The sequence below is a fragment of the Amia ocellicauda genome, chromosome 23 (assembly GCF_036373705.1).
Source record: "Amia ocellicauda isolate fAmiCal2 chromosome 23, fAmiCal2.hap1, whole genome shotgun sequence".
NCBI lineage: Eukaryota > Metazoa > Chordata > Actinopteri > Amiiformes > Amiidae > Amia > Amia ocellicauda.
This window is the reverse complement of record NC_089872.1, coordinates 15,928,196-15,949,272: the sequence shown is the minus strand read 5'-3', so window position 1 is coordinate 15,949,272 and position 21,077 is coordinate 15,928,196. Positions and strand designations below refer to the sequence as shown.

General features: G+C 36.5%; 2 protein-coding genes across 3 annotated transcripts in view; one reads left to right on the top strand and one right to left on the bottom strand.

Moving 5' to 3' along the window:
* LOC136719153 (isoaspartyl peptidase/L-asparaginase) overlaps positions 1-21,077 on the top strand; it is a 145,984-nt gene that overhangs the window by 50,667 nt on the left and 74,240 nt on the right. The gene's annotated exons all lie outside the window — the stretch shown is intronic.
* Positions 1-21,077, bottom strand: part of khdrbs2 (KH domain containing, RNA binding, signal transduction associated 2) — a 66,413-nt gene that overhangs the window by 11,981 nt on the left and 33,355 nt on the right. The window contains exons 4-6 of the mRNA XM_066697045.1: positions 17,742-17,888; positions 8,247-8,374; positions 6,711-6,909 (exon numbers count right to left, since the gene is read on the bottom strand). Coding sequence (XP_066553142.1) covers positions 6,711-6,909; positions 8,247-8,374; positions 17,742-17,888 — 474 coding nt within the window. The remainder of the gene's footprint in view (positions 1-6,710; positions 6,910-8,246; positions 8,375-17,741; positions 17,889-21,077) is intronic.

The following is a 21,077-nucleotide window of genomic DNA, read 5'->3' as shown; positions in this document are numbered from 1 at the left end:
CATAATCAATCTCATAAATGTTGTAGCTTTGTAGGTGTTTGCTCTGTGGAGATTTAATGAATTGACAGATTGGCATGAGAGATCTCTGAAAGTGAATTCCTGATTTGCTGGTAAATCAATCTGTCACCTGGGAAAGACTCCTGAACATAAAAGGGAAATTAGACATGTTCTCTTAGTTCTTTAATGAGCTCGGGGAGGCGTAATTTATTTTTTGGACTGAGATTCAGTGGAATTTGTATTCAAATAGATTTAACTAAAATAACATTTTGAATGATTAAATATTTCTTAGGCTTCTTATGCCATGTATTATTCTCTTCTCCTCTTGATTAACAGCAAAACCGCTCTCATCTCTTTATACCAGAAGCCGTGTTGTTTATTTCTTTCTGTAACAGTGGCCCTAAATCATTACACATTCAAAAAGCCTTTTAAAAATGACTTCCAAACACATCCCTTTTTAAAAAGACAGCTGTGCTCATACAACATATTTTTTTTTAAATTAAGTGCAGTTCTGTATCCTGTTGAAGGCAAAGCAGCTCAATACTGCTATATACTTTCATGTATTTTTTTATTTTTTTTAACACTTCGCTGCACTAATTAAGTAGTTCTTCCAGACGCACAGTAATTCTCCTCCTATGTAATGTCGTTTTAACTCATTTGAATGTACGGTTTTGTTTACAAAGCCTTAGCTTTTCACCTCACTAACCTTTACATGGACTTACAAGCCACTGTGCATAATAAGCGCGGCCTGTACTTAATGAAGCTCGATCCCTATATTTTAACACTCATTTGGAAAACCAATTAACTTTAGCTCTATTGAACAACTGAATGGGAAATAAATCAAGTGTTAACACATCAGTTGGAAGCCCTAGCTCTGTGTAATTAGGGTACCAAGGAGGCAAAGGCCTTCGGCATGGAGCTTTATTAACAATTGACAACCTGTACTATCTACAACAATTAGCATTTGTATGTGGTAGTACTTCTAAATATGGATATTCAAAACAGAATATCACAGCACTGAGCACAAAGTGGTCTGTTTTGTTATTATACATAACGGGCATGTTGGTCTTTGTACTTGACTCTGTTTAAATTCCCAAACTGAAGTCCAGTTTCTTTGAAGTCAACATGTGTTTGAATAGTCTACAATATTCAAGATTTCAATAAGAATAATAGCATCTGTGCCTGTCTTTCTTATGTATTATTCTATCTGAAATACAAAGGGTTCTGGCTGATACACTGAGAATAATATATACTATAGAGTAGAACTATACAAAAATAATGATTTAATTGAAGTCACACTTGGAAAGGATGACATATATGCTGTAGAATTTTTTTAACATTGCCTTGGATGAAGACGTCTACCAAATCAATAATAATAATAATAATAATAATAAAGCAAAAGCATTTTACCATGCATGTTTTCTGAAGATATTATATAGCTTAGTATATAGCTTAAAATATAGTGAGATATAATACTACTTACTTTTTGTATTGTAGTAGTATGTATAAGTGAGAAGGGAGAATATTCTGTATGTGTAGACATTGTTTCAGCAAATCATTTAAACCAGGACAAAAGCAATATCTGACTGCTTTTTTCACTGCAAGTCCAAAGTGCATTCGGCTGAGCTAGAGTATTGGGAAGATTAATACAGCTCTCGATGGCAATATTGTAGGCTCACAGGCATCAGACAACAAGCAACATAGTTTGCATTTCCATGGGTAGCCGAGAACACCCTGGCTGGCTTTGAGCCCACCCAGCTCCGGACCACCTGGGCACCAGCCCTTGGAGAAACCTGAGTGATAGGTGGGCCATACTACCCAGCCTGTGCTCCAGACTTTGTTCAGTGTGAGTCAGTTGGGAAGTCCCAACACGGGTTAATTTATATAATAATTAAAACGATCTGATTAGGTGCATTATTATATTAATTATTAGTCATTTAATGCTCAGTTGAAAGGAAAACAAGAATACACAGGGCTGCAGAACAATGCTGTCAGCTTTATTTTCCTCTAACAAATGACTACCACCTGTCTCTTGAGTTGCATTGTACTGCATTGTTAGAACAATTCATACCATGCTGGGCTTTTTCAGAATCTCAATTTCCAATATATATATATATATATATATATATTGGATATATATATTAATTATTATGGCCACATCATTATTATAGCAATGTTTTACAACAGTTTTAAAACTGCACACTGGTATTTTTATATACCATAGTATTACTCAACTTGAGAGAATTGTATGTCTTACATCTATTTTATTAAACTGAGAGTTCTGCATGGAGAGATCTTGAATCACATTTCCATAATTAGTTAACCCCAGAATGGTAACCTTAGGAATGTAACCAAGCTTATAGTTAAAAAGCAATTACAGTAGTTGGAAATGTGATTCTTAAAACTAGTCATAGAAAAATACTGTTTCTGATTATGCAGTAGATCTTGGAGTATAAATACTCTTACTACAGGAGTCAAGAAAGATACAAGTGCACGGTTCATGTGTAACAGAAATGTAATCTTTCATTCCCTGACAATGAAGGAAAATCTTGCAATTGTCATAATCAGCTGCTGAAGGGCATTTTTTTTGTGACATCCTTTTACTATCTTTAACTGCTAAAAGCATAACTGTTCTTAGAAAAGCTCCTAATTATTTCCTGTCCTTGACAAGTTCTTAAATGTCTTGATACCGATTTGTGTATTTACCAAACTGTTACATATAAAATAGCTTAAGTGGAACCATTAGGCAACAAACACTCACATTTAAACATCCACATTTAAATAGAATACATTGTACTTACAATCTGATAACTTAATTACATAATATAGAAAAATGAACAAGGTATCCTAGTCCTAGGCTAAATCAAAACTTTGATTTACCTGTGAAATGAAAATGTATTCATTTGTACCCAGTCACTGTTTATTTAATAGTCACATTTCTACAACTATTGTGTTTTAATAAACACATTAAGGGTAGGCCTACATGTTTGTAAATTGTTATTCATTGGTGTAGCAATGTTTCAGTTGGTCTATGTCCTATTACGAGAAATGAAAGCCATACAATTCAAAATAGTATTTTTTACATGAACAGGCATGTTTAACTTGAAGATAATTATGTTTAGAAATATTCTCTTTGACGTAAGATTCAGAGTATCTTTTTGTCATGATAAACCATCAGAAAAACTAGCACCTTCTGCTGTAGCTTAATTAAATAACATTTCAAGAAGGTTGTTCAGATCCCTCAAATCAATCACGAAAATGTTGTTTGAAATGATTTGTTTTTGTATGCCTCACTACAGATTATGTAAAATACCATTATTGCCTTACATTTATCATTCAAGTCATCTGGGAGGATCAGACATCAAAAACAAGGAGCTGGTACAAGGGCAATAACAGCAAAATGGATGAAGGCCTCCCCAAGATGTTTCCACTTGCTTTGATCTACAGCTTCTCTTTTCCATGTCTCACCTGCAAAGTTTGTGATTTTACCTTCCCATCTTTTATGTGGTCTTTTTTCAGCTCATGGTATCCATTCAATAGCTTCCTTTGTCTGTCTTTGATCTATTCTTTTTGCAGTGTGTCCAGCCCATTGCCATTTTAACATTTTCACTCTTTCAATGATGTCAAAAGTCTTGGAGAGACTGTATCCAGGTGCTGTATGGTATAGCCTACTTCTTCTGGAATCACATCTGGTATTTCGCTTATGTTCATTGAGACCTCTTCTTCTTTACTGGTGTCATTACTATTGTATAGGTTTTTGTATAATTCTTATACTCTTCTGATAATTGCATCTCTGTTTTTGATTGTTGTGCCGGCTTCATTTTTCAGGACAACGATTTTATTATTTCCTATTCGGAGGTGTTGTTTTGCAGTTTTGATGCGCCCATTATTTTAAATGGTTTCTTTAATTAGGTTGTTGTTAAAATGTACTTCAGTAATCTGTTTCCTTGCACAGCTCAATGTAATTAATGTTTGATTAGGGGTCTCAACTGTTTTTTAAATCTATTTTCCTCATAAGCTCTCTTGTTTCTTGACAGATCTATTTCACTTCTTCCTCCAAATTCTCTTGCAATTTCCATGGTGACATTTGACATAACTGTGATGGATCTAGGTCTTCTTGTTGGTCATAAAGTACACAAAATGGGTTCTACAACTCTTATATATGTATGTATATATATATATATATATATATATATATATATATATATATATATATATGTATGTATGTGTATATATATATATATATATGTGTGTGGGTGTGTGTGTGTATATATATATATATATACATTCTGGAGTGATTGAGACTATATTTGCCAAAATTCACACTATTTGCTTTGATAGAATTAAGCAATTTTAAATCTGTGCACAGAGCTTGTTTGAACTACGTCCTTTTCTCTCCTATTTCGTAATCTATCCTTATTTAATTGTAGTATTTATTTATTTACAAAGTTAAGCGTTGTATATAGGAGTGTAATACCCATGACAGCAATGTGAGTTTCAGGATTGACCTGAAGTACAACACAACCTGGAATCAGATCATTCAGTACAGATTTTAGCCCAAAAAAGGTGCCCTAATGGTTTAAATTGAGCATTGTTTTTTTATTAACACTGGACGAGACACAGTGGCCTCTAGACAAGAGACTTCCAGACCTTCCCATGCAATAAGAATAGACCTCTCTCTTGTTTTTTTATTTCACCCAGCCTCAGAGTACTCTGTGGATCAATGGCTTTTGCACATGTACTTCACATCTCAACTATGTAAACATTATTTCGTTTGCAGTGATTCTGCTGTATTAAGTATTGCTTGTGGGAATATCCATTGAAGCGATAAGAGAGATGTCCCATGGTACCATAAGAGAATTACAGCAGATACAGCAGCCGTGTGCTCAGTATGTCTTCATAGGAAATATCTTTCATTGCATCCCAGACATGTATATCTTTATGAGTAAAAAAGTTGTTCCTGTTTTTAAGAATTGAAGTTGATGCAATGATTCCAGTTTATTTTATCGTAGAATATTTAATGTTGTCCCTTGTATATGAAAATGACTACAAAAATTGTAGACATATTACACTGAGAGCTTTGCAAGCACATTTGTAACGCATAAGAGGAGAAAGTGAAATCCTAAAAGGGAGTTGTGGTTAAAAAAAAAAAAAAAAAAAAAAGTCAAAACCCAAGTTTGCTGAAGTTCCATAATCCCCTGGCACCCAGAGGCCCCCTCAGAGGAAAGACAAATTAACAGCTTTTTGCTCTCCCTTCTCTCCGGAAAGGTACCCGCTCTTCATCAGAACTCAATTTTGTTCAGTAATGAGACTTCACTCCTCTATTTCCCCATGCAGACAGCCCAATCTGCAATTGAAAGTGCGGAGAAGGGCTTTGCATAGAGCAAACCCCTACGGAAATTCATTGCGGAGGATGTTGCGCTTTATACTTGGCTGAAATGCATCAGACTTTAACCTCGGTGAGCACTTAATAGTCCTGAAGTGCCCTGAATGGACCAACAACCACAGCTTTTCCTGATTAAATATTCAGCTGAATCTGTTTTTTTTTTTTTTTTCAAAACTGGACTTTCAAATAAAACACATTTAAAAAATCTTGAAATACAGGTATTAAAACATATTTTAAAATTGTGAAACCAAAATGTGAAATTAGTTTCAAAACTAAACCTGCCTATAAATGGATTATAAAAAACATCTGGTTTCATGTATAGTAGCTTTTGAGATCTTACTGAATAAATAGTCTTTGAATCCTGCTTTTAATGCAGACACACGAACAAATGAGTGTTTTTGTTTTCAAACTAAAATTAACCTTCGCAATTAGTTAAGGCTTAAATGTTGGACATATATTTACTGAACCCATATTTAAATAACTTTCTTCAAACCGACATATAAAAATGGTTATTTACATGATTGAAAATCACAACCTTTTTCTAAATATGTTTATTGTAAATCAACCACTTAGGGAAACTGCTAGCAAGTAAACACATCCTAAACAACAGGAAAGAAGGAAATTAAGCGTTTTCAATCCTGTATCGGAAATCTATCAATCCAGGCTATACTGACATTTTGCCATTTTGTTGACATTTTGATGTAAAGGGTGAATCTGCACTACATAAAAATGATAACGTAAATTATCCTATCTCGCTGTTCCAAATGTATTATAATTGTCTGCTCCAAAATATGTGCATTTACAGCACACTGTCAACATCCCAAATTGGCCGTCTGATGCATTCTCCTCAGCCAAAAAAGATGACTAAGAAGTATGATTTGGGACATTTGGGCTGTGTGCCATTATGCAAATGTTATGGAAGCATACAATTATTATACAATAACTGAATACATTCAGAATGTGGAGTTGTTTATGTTTTCTTGTTATGTAGTGTGGATTTACCATTGAAGGTGAAGTGGAAGGTGTTTCAAGAATTTCAAAGAAATGTACAAAATGAATCCAGGAAAGAACAAGCCTTCTGTCACGACTCTGTCACTTTTGAAATATTATGAATAATGTTGTTTTGATCAATTATAATAATGAACAGAAGTAGATACGCTTAAACCGAATCTAATGTTCCAGAAAAAATCCTGGGAATCAGGCTTCTCTTTAAAGTCCCACTTTTATAACCATGAAGGGTATACAAAAATATACAAACAGGTTTTCTTGAGGTGTGACTAGATCCTGTAACATTTGATTCAAATTTCCCTGAAGGTGGGTAACTTACATAGTCGTCATATGAGTCATGTGTCGCTGGTGGCAGGGGTGCTCTGTATCCTGGGGCCCCTGGGGCGCCCCGTGCCCTCGGTGCCGGCACACCTCGGGCAGATGGTGGGACAGGTAATGATGCTCGGGTGACAGGGCCTCCTCTGGGTGCTGCCGTCCCCCTGCCAGGAGGAGGTGCAGGGGCAGCTCCGCCACGTCCCCTGAAAAAATATAGCGGTTAAACTTTGGGAAAACACTGAGTGATGCGAGTGTTACATTTCTACACAAACAGGCAGTGCCTATCGACTCAAGAACTCATATGACATCATGACACTATGACCTGAGTTGACTAGGAATGACTTTGAAAGCAGACAAGACTAATTGAGCCCAAACCATCTCCAAAGATGTTTTTGTTTGTTTTTCACAACTGTAAAAGTGAATCTCTCGACAGTCTCTTTGAAACCCCATCATAGTCATGAAATGTTGTGATAAATGCATCACTTAGGTAGGAACCACAATTGGTACATTCACATATTCTATAAAATCTTGCAATCCTATTAACATAATAAAAGACACTTACACCCTGTATAGAGCTGAAAGCTAAAACCATTCTTGAGAAAACACTGGATGGTTTTCATAGAGACACTAATCCATAGATGAATAATATACATATTTAAACAGCTGTCTGTACTTGTTTACAAAACCCTGCTGTGAATTTAAGTGGTTATTACAAAATCCACTTTTACTGGTGCATATTTTACACATATTTAGGAGAGGAATCAAAGGTTGTAAATTAATCTCAGCCAGTTGTCAATCTGTACATCTAAAGTAATCCAAATTGCTTTTGAGGGACTTTTTTTGACAAGAGATTTTATAGTCTGGCTCTTCCTTCCAAAAATCAAAATGTTCTTACTGCTATCAAAGGGGAGTGCTGTTACTGTAACGTCTACTCCAGTGCACACTTTGTGTTGTAATCTTTTATTTTCAAAACCTGATGGAGGAATGATCGGTGCATTTCCCACGTTATTATATCCATATGCTTCACAGAGCTCAGAATGCTGTGCCAATAGAAGCTAAAAATACTCTCGTCTCTCGGGTTCAAAAGTGATGAAGATTGCATTATGTACACAAAACAAGATTTGGATGTACGATGCCACGTTAAAGAATCAATCCATCTGGAAAGGAAGATTTGTTTGTACACTTTTAGATCAGAAGTGAATGGAGTGACTTTTTGGGGTTTGAGTTGAAAATTAGTACTGTAGCCAAGAGTGCATGGGCTCTGTACCCAGAATGACACAAATCACCACCACATAGAGCTAGGGTTAGGTCATAGGTCATATGTATATTTCCTGCAAATGATTTAAGAGCTTTTTCTGTTTTTTATGGTGTTGTGGGACCTAAAGGGACATTGCTGCTTGCCATATGTTAACCTGGTCAAATCGAAGATCTGAAAGCCATGCCAATAAGGCAATTACTTGAAATACCTAAGGCCCTGTGAGTTTTTTTTTGCACAGAGAAAATAAATAATCCTAGATTCATATACCAAGCAGTGACATACCTTGCTGTTGCCGTAGGTGCCAATCGAATGCCCCGCCCACGAGTACTCCTCCCTCTGCTGGAGTCTTCGGACCCATTGAGAAATGAAAGCTCCCTCAACTGTTCTTGACGGATTTCATCGTTATAGTCCTTTTGGAACAAACAAATAAATAAGTATGAGAAACAGATAATTAGTTTTGCGACCAGTTACCAGTTTGTCATTCTTTGCGTCTATCTTGGTATTTGGAGTCAGCTGTTGTGTAAATCAAGACGGTATCATAGTATTTTGAGTCAGTCATCATCAAGTATCGGGTATCAGTCATTTGTATTTGGAGTCATTTGTCTGTTGATTTGAGTATTGATGTGTTATTCGTAATAAGTTACGGTTGACCAAAAATGATTTGATCATCTCTTACTATATAAGATTTATTGTCTAATGTCTTAAACTAAGTGTTAGATAATCTTCAGTAAGTAAGGGATGCTAGTGTGATTCCTTGGTGCAAAGAGGTGTTCCGTACGACACGCGGAATCACCTATGCAGATAATTTGGCAATCCAAACAAACCGTTAAACCAAGGGAAAATGGACAACTTACACTTGAAAAATAATGCTCCTAATATGGACACCGTACACTATAAATCGCTGCATATTATATTTCATTATATTAGTAACATCTACATTTTTCTGAAGACATAATCATAATATCGTATATAGCCTGCTGATTATCACATACAATTTCAAATGCCGCAAAACGTTTAAACGGCAGAAACATTTTATATGTATTTCTGTAAAAGGGCAAGTTGTGTCTTTATTAGTCTTCCTTGGTATACAACTGAATTTGTACATAGAGAACGTAATACAACTCAAGTCCCACCGGCGTTTTAATGAAGCCAAGAAAATTACAGCAAGGCGACCCAAGCCGTCTAATTCAGAGATACCTTAGTGCAGTGGCATTTATTAAACACCTCGATCTATTATGTTACATTTCAATGTGGTTTATAAGTGAAGTTGAGGTAGACTTGTAGATCAGCAACTAATTAAAATGTTTTGAATGCCCCAGTATTACAGAGTAAAGAGTACTCAATCCAATTTATTTGCAGATTAAATATTATGATTAGCTCTATGTTTTAAATATCCCCCCCTCCTCGTTTATGCAGCAGTTTCAGGAATAGAAATTTGAATATGCCTCCACTGCAGTCAATGAATACATAAATATACAATCTAAAAGACTAGGCAGATAATCACTCCCACTGGGTATTTTAATTATCAGGACAAGGTACAACTACTTAGAATTTAAACACTGGATAATCTGAAGTAATATCTGGCAAATATAAGAAAAGGTCTTCAATAGCTTTTTGTATCTGTTAGCTGTTTCTGATCTCTCTTTAAACATGTTTTAGCTTATTGAACATCACATGCTTTAATGTGTAACTGATTTTTGGTATCACTATATTACATTGATATTAATAAACGATTGGTAAATACAGTGAAGGAAAAAAGTATTTGATCCCCTGCTGATTTTGTACGTTTGCCCACTGACAAAGAAATGATCAGTCTATAATTTTAATGGTAGGTGTATTTTAACAGTGAGAGACAGAATAACAACATATCAATCCAGAAAAACGCATTTCAAAAAAGTTATAAATTGATTTGCATGTTAATGAGGGAAATAAGTATTTGATCCCTTCGACTTAGTACTTGGTGGCAAAACCCTTGTTGGCAATCACAGAGGTCAGACGTTTCTTGTAGTTGGCCACCAGGTTTGCACACCTCAGGAGGGATTTTGTCCCACTCCTCTTTGCAGATCCTCTCCAAGTCATTAAGGTTTCGAGGCTGACGTTTGGCAACTCGAACCTTCAGCTCCCTCCACAGATTTTCTATGGGATTAAGGTCTGGAGACTGGCTAGGCCACTCCAGGACCTTAATGTGCTTCTTCTTGAGCCACTCCTTTGTTGCCTTGGCTGTGTGTTTTGGGTCATTGTCATGCTGGAATACCCATCCACGACCCATTTTCAATGCCCTGGCTGAGGGAAGGAGGTTCTCACCCAAGATTTGACGGTACATGGCCCCGTCCATCGTCCCTTTGATGCGGTGCAGTTGTCCTGTCCCCTTAGCAGAAAAACACCCCCAAAGCATAATGTTTCCACCTCCATGTTTGACGATGGGGATGGTGTTCTTGGGGTCATTCCTCCTCCTCCAAACACGGCGAGTTGAATTGATGCCAAAGAGCTCGATTTTGGTCTCATCTGACCACAACACTTTCACCCAGTTCTCCTCTGAATCATTCAGATGTTGGCAAACTTCAGACGGGCCTGTACATGTGCTTTCTTGAGCAGGGGGACCTTGCGGGCGCTGCAGGATTTCAGTCCTTCACGGCGTAGTGTGTTACCAATTGTTTTCTTGGTGACTATGGTCCCAGCTGCCTTGAGATCATTAACAAGATCCTCCCGTGTAGTTCTGGGCTGATTCCTCACCGTTCTCATGATCATTGAAACTCCACGAGGTGAGATCTTGCATGGAGCCCCAGACCGAGGGAGACTGACAGTTATTTTGCACACCACAGAAATCTTGCTGATTGATAGGGAATCAAATACTTATTTCCCTAATTAACATGCAAATCAATGTATAACTTTTTTTAAATGCGTTTTTCTGGATTTTTGTTGTTGTTATTCTGTCTCTCACTGTTAAAATACACCTACCATTAAAATTATAGACTGATCATTTCTTTGTCAGTGGGCAAACGTACAAAATCAGCAGGGGATCAAATACTTTTTTCCCTCACTGTAGTTCATAAAACAGTTAGGAACCATTAATAATTACATTTACAAATGATCAATAAACCTTTATAAGATTTGATTTGATAATACAGTTTTGAAACAAAATAGTGTTTTGGCAGCTCCCAACACTATTTTGTTTCAATATTTCTTTATAAATTATACATCATGTATTATAAAGGTTTATTGATCATTTATGAATTATATTATACTCAGCCTTGAATACTGGTGGCTGTAATAAAAAATAATAAGTGACTCAAAAAACAAAAACAATCCCTGGAGTGTAGTCCCAACATTTCCACTGTAGCCAACTTTGGCAGCATTTGGCGAGGTGTGACTCAAACTGCTGATGTCAGTTGGCTCTTGTGGTTGGAACCCAGGCTAAAGCCATTATCTCAGGCATAATTCCTCTTCTACAGGTATCAACAACAGATAAACACACTCCTATAACAGGCTGGCACTGGATCTCTACATTTTTCCATACCCAAGTGGATGACGCCAGTATAACAAGCTCATTATATAAAATAGCCCCCATATCAGCAGCATAACTAGTGTTTGCCTTAGTTACTTCACCCTCCCCAAAATGAGGTCTGTAAACCCTTATTAGTACACCAGCAATAAAATTAAATGCATAAATGTTTTTCTTGTTTTTTTTGTATGTTTTTTTCAAAGAAGTAGTCCAGTTAAAAAGTTATGGAGAATTCTTGGATGCTTGACAGAACCAATTTTAGTTTAATTCAAAACGCACCCATGTGCAACAAACACAATTTAGTAATTCAGGCACTCTAAAGCCCAAGTATAATGTGCTGAGAGGCTATAATATCCATACTTTATATTAAATACCTACTGGGGCTCAGTAAACTTACAACATTTGGCCAGTGAAAAACTATTTTAATAATATTTATTGATGAATTTGGTTTGGAGTAGATTTTATAATTTCATTTTTTTGCTTCTTTTCCATAGATGTAGGACTTCCATTAAATGCAAATGAGAAGCCAGAGGCAGTTCAGAATCTCACAATTTAGTGTTTTTAAAAGGATCTATTCTAAAAGCAGCTTAATGAAAGTTTCAGTACTGCATGAAGAAAATAAAACAGAATAAATACCATCCCCCCGTGGCTTTACATGGCTTGGAGCAGGTACTTGTGGAGAGACTGACACTTTGGCAGGGCCCTTAATTGGAAATAATGAAGTTTTGCTGTACTAGCCTACTACACTACTTTTTTATACAAATCCTGACAGAGTGTTTGAAAAAGAGGCATACTACTATCCACCGGTAGCTTAAATGATCAAAAGGCAGTATTCTAGGAGTGTTCAAAGACATGCGGTTTCACTGAAATGTTGACGGGAACAATAAATGTACAAAAAAAGCTGAAGACCAAGGGTTTAAACAAGTTCTGTTGACTACAGGCAAAATGTTGTGTAAATAATATGCTGATCTAAAATGCTAACATCAGCTTATATACCACTGAATGCAAATAAGGTTGTAATATATTTGAAGCTCGACCTACTAGTTTGGTTTCTAAACACATTGGATCAATTTCAAGTTTAAATATCACCAGCTTTGTTATTCACTCACTAGCAGCTTTGTGACACTTTTTTGAAATGTGTAAAAACTGTATGCTAATACTGTGATCAGTGTATGGCCATAGAGTATAATATCATGTGTCAGTATACAACATGTATTATTGACTTAGAAACTAGATTCAAAGCCTCCAGTCAAAAAGAAATGTACAAAATAAAAATAAATTAACACACATCTGTCATGGTTTTTTACCTCGAGATACGATTAATTGGTGTGCCAGCCCACTGCTATAATTCAGGGTAAGATTGTCAGCAGATAGCTGTAGGGAATCACTTCTCATTTCGAATCTCCTGACTGCTTCATACTGTACACAGGTTCATTTAACACCACCTCTACTGTGAATTGCATTCATTCTTTCTGGTCAACCTGAAATTGTTTTTTTTTTTTTTTCCTTCCCAAAGATGCACTAAACAAAAACAGAAGAGTACAGCAAACATAAAAAGCTGATGGTGGTGTTTTGAATATGGGGCTGCCTTATGGGATCAGATCAAAAACTAGAAGTTATTTTTCAAAAGTTGCAACATTTACATTATTCAAAATATTTTAAAATGATACTGAGCTCTAGCATTTTGCTGTTCTATTTATGACTCGATAAATGAAAACAGTGCCTTCTGGTTTTCACTTCAGCCAAGCTCCCAGTTACATAATCAGCTGTGACAAGCTCTTTATCAATGATCGAAGCAACATATAAACATGGCAATTTGAATTCTCAAGGCCTGGGGTTGGAGACCATATGAAGGACAAGTCAGCCCCTCAGAATGATTTATAAGTCACACCACTAATGCAATACTTGTTCTGGAAATGTTTTCAACCTTTTTTAAAATATAAGGTGTTTTTAAATCTTATTTTCTTACCATATTTACATCGGACACTTTTTTCACATGATGCATAGAATATAAATACAGAAATTAAACAAATGTATTGTACTGCTGTAAAAATAGCTCAGCTTATAAGTACAGTATGACATCAATCAACACTTATAAAGTGTGGTCACACTGTTAGATTCTGTCTGCTGAGATGTGTTTAAATTCCCATTAAACAAATAATAATCTTTAAAGCTGCTGCTAATGATATTCTCTCACTTGCTTGGTCAGCACATTTACTTTTAAAATGTATGACATTTGGTTTCAGAACTAATTTCTCATAAGACTTGACGTGAATCTTAGTTGAATATAAACTGCCAGCAAATTTCTGAAGGGGCATATGGCAATTAAATAATCAAAACGGAAAGAACACAATACAATAGTCACAGCAAGCCAACGGCTGCAGAGAGTACAGAGGTGCAAAATGTTTTCATACCTTATGAAATCTAATTCTTGTGGGATCAATGAATTGAACCCATGCGGTTGCAATTGAAGCTCAAGTAGTTTAGAAGGCATCAATTGCTGTTACCTTAACAGATCCAGTGGAGTTATTGATGGAATTATTGAATTGAATCATGATACCATTGCTCTGCCTGGTGAAACCAATTAAGATCTAAAATAAATATGCATCTAATCTGGATAACTATAGACAACAGGTTGTTTTGGTTACTAAGGGCTTGGACTATCATTGTCAATCTTCTTCACTTGTCGGATTAACATTGTCTATATACTTTATTATGCACACACTGATCTATGAAACGTGGAGATTGTTGTTTTTGGAGGGATTAATCTGTTACCTTTTCATTGGACACTGAGTATTCAGTTATACCTGCAGGGAAACTATTACGCATCTACCATTTTAATTGAAAGGAAGAATTATACTGGTATAGATATGACCTGATTTCTTCGACTGCATTCACAAGTTATAAAATCAAGGCTCCTTGTTTACACTTTACGTCTGCTCTTCAAATGTTCAGCAAGACCTGAATTAAATCAGAAAGTCAGCTAGGTTGTCAATAGGAAAAAGCACATCTTTAGGGTGGTTTGGATTTCGGTAGATGGAAGAAGCCTCCATCCAGCAAACTGAATACAAGTGACATGATTACAATTTACATTATATGCAATTTGTGTGTTGAATATGAAATAATTAGCCTATATTTAATCTTCTGGAAGCACTCTGGAGACATTTGGTTTCAGCAGAAGATGATGACCAATCCCAATAAATATACCTGAGAAGAATGCTATCATTTATAAAAACATGAGTTAGCCTACATCTTATATTTTTAAAACCTTTGAATTCCACATTCACTATGTGCTTATTCTATTAGCCTAGAGGTGAGTCTGAGGAATAAGTTTATTACAAAATTTTAATGATTTATGATTCTTTCTCATGAAGGCCCTCTGCATATTTAAAATATTTATTTCCCCATTCAGCTTAATTTATTTTACTGTTTTTCTATTATATATATAATATCACCATCACCATCTTCTCAATGCACAGCTGGATTAAGGCCTCCCCAAGATGCTTCCACTTTCTCTTTTCATCTATCTATCTATCTATCTATCTATCTATCTATCTATCTATCTATCTATCTATCTATCTATCTATCTATCTATCATCATATAAAATATACTCCACATCTAGGGAATGTTAGCTGGTAATCCAATGTGGAGTGCCTGGAAGTGGAATATATAGTCTGGTTTCTAAAAGAGTTTGTGTGTCACTAACAGGGCAGTTACACAATAGTAACCCTGTGCTATTTTAAAGGGACAGATCAGTAATGTGTTTTATACTGCTGGGTTTGAGTTTGTCTGGTATCATTAGATAGCATGGGTCCTATAGTTTATGAGACAGGCACAGGAAGGCCTGTTCCCAGCTTGACAAACATAAATCATCTTCCAGTACTAGGAATTTACATTATGGGATAATTTCTGTGTAAATGAATGATTCATGTGATTTAATAGTATATAGCTCATATGCATATAATACAGAACCACATTCTTCATCTTTTGCTTTCTTCTGACATTTGTAATTTCTGGCCATTACCTTTTTCTTTTCATTGAAATATGCTCTACTAGTTTTTATAACATTTTTTATAACCTAAATAACCTGTTTTGTACATTTGTGTGTGTGTGTGTGTGTGAGTGTATACTGCAGCTAACCAAGGTAATGTCTAAGTTTTGTTAATGACTGTATGTTATGCAAGTAGGTCACTGTAAGGATGCATGTCATATTCAGTTACATTTCTTGAATTTGATATCCCATTGTAAATGCTCTATCTGATTCGGACCTTATCTGACAAGAGCAGACGACAAATTGTCCTCTTATCCCACTATACGGTTAGGTGCTCTTGCCAAACACTAAAACGAATCAGTGTGCTTTAAAACACGAGATGGGTGATAGACGTCAAACATTATTTCTTGGTGGAAATATGTCTTTCAGAGCAGGTAACACTCTATTTGAATAAATTAAGATTCTTAGGTAACACATACTGTTACTTATTAATCTCACGTAAAGATGAAGTGTAAACTTGCAGTATTTCCATATCTGTCTGTATCAGCACTTTTATCATTATTAACCGACGGTTCCTTCACTAATCGCTTCTCTGAAAGTTGGCACTAATGACGAAAATTCAGCAGCATCTGCTAGTAATCTTGCATATGGTCTGGATGACTATTCTCCTGATGCCTAGTGGCGTTGTGGCACAGCAGCATCTTGTATGCTTAGCTTTAATAGACTTTTGCAGCTGGTGGCAATGTTCATCTGCTCTTTAGAAAAATCTGTTGGAAGGAATAAGAGAACGGGTCACTCACTGCCACGTTTCAGCTGTTGGAGAAACTGATCCGAAGGACAGACATCCACAGACACTGCCCAATCTCTGTGATTGCGATCTTGTTCTTTTTACAAGAAGAAGGTGTCACAGGTGCTCTAGGGGGTCCTGCGCACAAGTCTCAACATATAGATATAGTGCATTATGACCAGAGAGAGGACATTGGTGCAGTGACACCTGCCGTAGTTTCTGTGGAAAGAGTCACTCTGTAATACTTTAAGGTATGTATTATAATGTTATAATATGTGCAAATACTATTCACAATATCAGGAATGCATGCATGCTAACTCCTAATTACTAATCTTAGGACTTCATAGGTACAACAAAATATTGTCCCACTAAATGAATCTCCTAGGCTCACACTGAGCTTTTGCTGGCGTTGTGATATCCAGAATCTGTTGTGAAGTAAAACAATCCCAGATCTCTCTCTTGAGATATTCCTACAGGGTCTCATGAGTGGATTCTCTCATTCAGTTGATGCTGATAGTGCCTTTTTCTCCCTACTTATTGGTGAGCCAAAGCTGTGAATCTCTGGATAAGACCCTTCTGTCTTTGAGACGAAGAATAGATGAACAGCAGTCTGTGTTGCACGTGGGGAAAGTGATTTAATTGTGACACACTCATTTTCTGGCGGAAGATACAGTACACTAACTCCTGCGTGGCACATATTCCAGAAATTGAATATAGGAGTCTATATAGTCAGATCCACGCATCTTTAATTCAGAGTTTCTCCATTTCAATTTGGTGCTATTCACTAGAGTGAGCCAAGTGGAAAATGTAACATTATGTCTCTGGCAGTAAATATGGCCGGCTCAGTACTGCTGACGTTGCAGGCTGCTTTCCAGAAACAGATAGTTCAGCAGAGACTCTAGGATAAACCTTGTGGAAGTGAGCGGAGAAAATTCAAGAATTAAGTCAAGGAAACATGCATAACACAGCCACCCGAGGGAGCAGGGAACTTGTTGCGAGGCTCCATTAATATTTACATGCTTTGCAATCCGGACTCAGCATGCTTGCACTAACATTAATTAACTGTTTTAGGCCTCAAGACTTGCTGGCTTGCTGGAAATCATCCTATACTGTATTTCTTAATTAAAAAATAAATTTGCAGCTCTATTAATATCAAGAAGCAACACTGCAGAATGTAGAGCACCAAAAAATGTGTCTTGGAATATAAATTGTTGAAATTGTTTCAAACGAGCAGCAAACTTGTATATTTATAAGCAGAAGGTGCAGGAAGAGAATCTACTTCACTATGCAGTGCTTGGCTGGACTAAGAGTTTGATTGTTTTTTTCTGTGTTGAGTAGTGTTTTCCAGAAGTCAACCATAAAATTACACAAACCAGAAATTTTAGATTTAAGGCACAGTTTAATACATGCTAGCCTGTTGGTCTCCAAAGTCCCCACACAGTACAGAATTACTTTACTCAGAATTAAAGTGGGAGAAATACTCCAATTTCACTTACTGGAACTAGGAATTTCTTGATCTCCTCCAAGGCATGACTCATCCGGGAATATGCTTCTCCAGGTGGAGCGAAAACTTCAATTAAAACGTGAAGATCATTACTCAAGTGGGCATACTTTGCCTCTCTGCTTTTCCTTAGTTCTTCCTCCTGTGGACAAGAATATGTCACACCAAAAATATTAGGCTTCAGTTGCAAATGTATTAGTAATTTAAAAGGAACAGAACATAGAGTTTATGAGTAGGGGGTACAAAAAAGTACTTTGCATTCATGTTTACAGACTTTCCTTAGCTGTAAATGTGTAAAGATTTCCAAAATCTACATTTGTCCAGCATCATGGGATGTTCGATGAATATAACTGAGAACCTCTTCCTCAGAAAGCTTTGGTTGCCTGTAATCTGTTGTACCTTCTGAGTGACATCTTGTCCCACTTAAGGCTAATAGTCACCTTCATAAAGTCTACTGATTGCTGAAGGTCACTGCTAACTGCTCTACAGAAAGCCTGTAATTACAGCTGCCTGTATTACCTTCTTATGTTGATTTCCCCACTTTGATTACCGCTGGCAATGCCCTCGAATCCGACCCTGAAGAGCTTTTAGTGTAGAGAACTTGAACAGCAGCTCTGTCCATAGTCCACACATACATGGATGCTTGAGTATTAATAAATGCTACTTAATTCACTATAACATGTGATGACAGTGACCTAAGATCACCTTTGAAAGTACCTGGTTCCCTTCAATAGTACGAGGCACTTTGGTAATAATAATCTGGAAACCCAAGCAGAGGAACTGATGAACGCAGGGTCTCTTGCCCAAGTACCTGGCGGTGGTGTTTCCAATGAGAAGGGCTATTGCTTTGCCGTGCTTCTCTCTCATACACTAGGTTCAAACAGAAATCTTCACTTTGTTTTCTAATTATACTATTTAATTTGAATAACTGCTCTCCCAGAATTAGCTCGTGGCATTATGTTATTCTCAATTACATTTGAAATGGATGTTCATCAAATGTTGATTGAAGATTACCAAAATGAGCCAAAGACGGAACTGAGAGAAGGGTTTGTGATACATAATGCGGACACATGGAAACTCTGCTGCAATAACTTTCAGCATATGTTGATCATGTATTTGGGAAAGAAATATAATACCCAATTGGACAGGTTTGTGTGGCCATAACAACAAATACCTAGAGGCAGACAGAAGGTGTAGATAAGGTAGTGATACACTGATAAGTACGAGAGCACTGAAGTGTAGAATGCCGTGGGGCTAACAGATCGAGTATTTGGAGTCGGGAAACTTCAGGAGCAAAAGGAGCACTGAGAACTCGGCTGTATTTCATCTGTGTTTAAAGGGTAAATGACAGACAATCCCCAGCCATAGCAGAAATATGTTCGCAAATGCATTCTTAGTCCTGGGAGAATATTCTCTCTGAGACAGCCATTGTGAGGAGACGGGCTTCTTAAAAATATGGTAAATGTTTCTCCTTTAATTCTGTCTGCATCCGTTTCCCTCAAGACAAATGACACAAACTGCTTGTGTAGTTCTTCAAATGTAGTATGAAACTTTTGATACAGACACTTTTATCCTGTCTTTTAGAGAAAAACAGAGCCACTTAAACGTGGAAAAAGTTCCGATAACTTTATGCTTGAGAACAAGTTTAGTCAGTGTTGTTCCTTGCATTTGATCTCTCAGGAATATGCTTTCTATTGTTGCCATCTCATTTGCACGGTCATTAGTGTGTCACTTGTATCTCATCATGTAAAAGGGTCAAGGCCATTGATGTGAACTGCCTGTACACGCGTAATATTCAGCTTTGATTGATTGCCTTTTATTCAGCCGAGCTATTACAAGAGAAAGGATTCACAGCAGATGTGAACGGAGTTTCACCACAATGAAAGAGTGTAAGAAGCATTAGATTAACTATTGACCTTTTTCCACACAAACAGTTTGTGAAGCTTATATGTTAAGTGACTTTATGTTTTGCAAAGAGTCATATAATTGTAAAGCTCTCAATGCATGCACCAGGATATATTTTTAAAGATCACTAACATAAGAGAGAACTCCCCTCCAAGGCAAAATACTGCAAACCTCCTTGAAGGAATGGCAAATTTGGCTGGTGACATAAAAAGGACAGATGTGAAGAGATAATTTGAAAGCTTGCCAGCACATCATTTCCTGCAAGGAAGATGGCTTAACTGAGAGATATTTGTTCTGCATCATGCTAGAAAGCTTTAAATTTCCTTTCATGTCAATCTGTAAGCAAAGTGCACTATTGTTTTATAATCAGGGCTGTCTTACTGGGTGTATTTCAAAGGGGTTTGAAGTTGTTCAATCTCAGTACTGCTACATGCTGGAGATTGTATTTTTTTACTTTTTTATTTAAATGACAATTCGACTTTGTTGTTTTTTCACTGACTGTTTTCAGGGAAATCATACCCAAATGACAGTGCATGTTGAGACAAAAGCAGACAGTAAAAACAGCTGTGGTTAGGCTAAATCTGAATATGGCTTTACCTTGAAACCCATGGTTACGATAGTTTTCATATTAACAGGTTAGATAGATCGTTAGACTTTGCAATAAATCAGGTTGGGGATGAAAGCTCCAGGAAGGAAATGTTAAAATACTGGTACAAAATTCTTTCTTATAATCTATAGACATATCTCTGATCCTTCTTCAGTTTGTGCTATCAGTGACTATTGCATATCATTTATGTCTATCTGTATGTGTAGTCAATGACTGTACATACATTTTCATTCGTAGATGCAAACAGACATCAAATTAACCAAATATCCCACTAATGTTAAGAACAGTACAATATATTTAGACTTAATCAGATACATAATTAAACTTCAAATGGCATAATATACTGATTGTAAAGCTTCAGGAATAGCATCCATCGGGTAAAATCATGTGAAAACACTAACTTTGAAAAGTGCTTCAGAAAGACCTTCGCTATAAATAATTGATCTTCTTTACAATGAAAAAGCTTCCTATGCAGAATGTTCTCGGAAACCAATGAACAGAATGTTGTTTTTCAAAATGTCCAGTTTATAGATTTTAATACAACATATACACTCACCTAAAGGATTATTAGGAACACCTGTTCGATTTCTCATTAATGCAATTATCTAACCAACCAATCACATGGCAGTTGCTTCAATGCATTTAGGGGTGTGGTCCTGGTCAAGACAATCTCCTGAACTCCAAACTGAATGTCTGAATGGGAAAGAAAGGTGATTTAAGCAATTTTGAGCGTGGCATGGTTGTTGGTGCCAGACGGGCCGGTCTGAGTATTTCACAATCTGCTCAGTTACTGGGATTTTCACGCACAACCATTTCTAG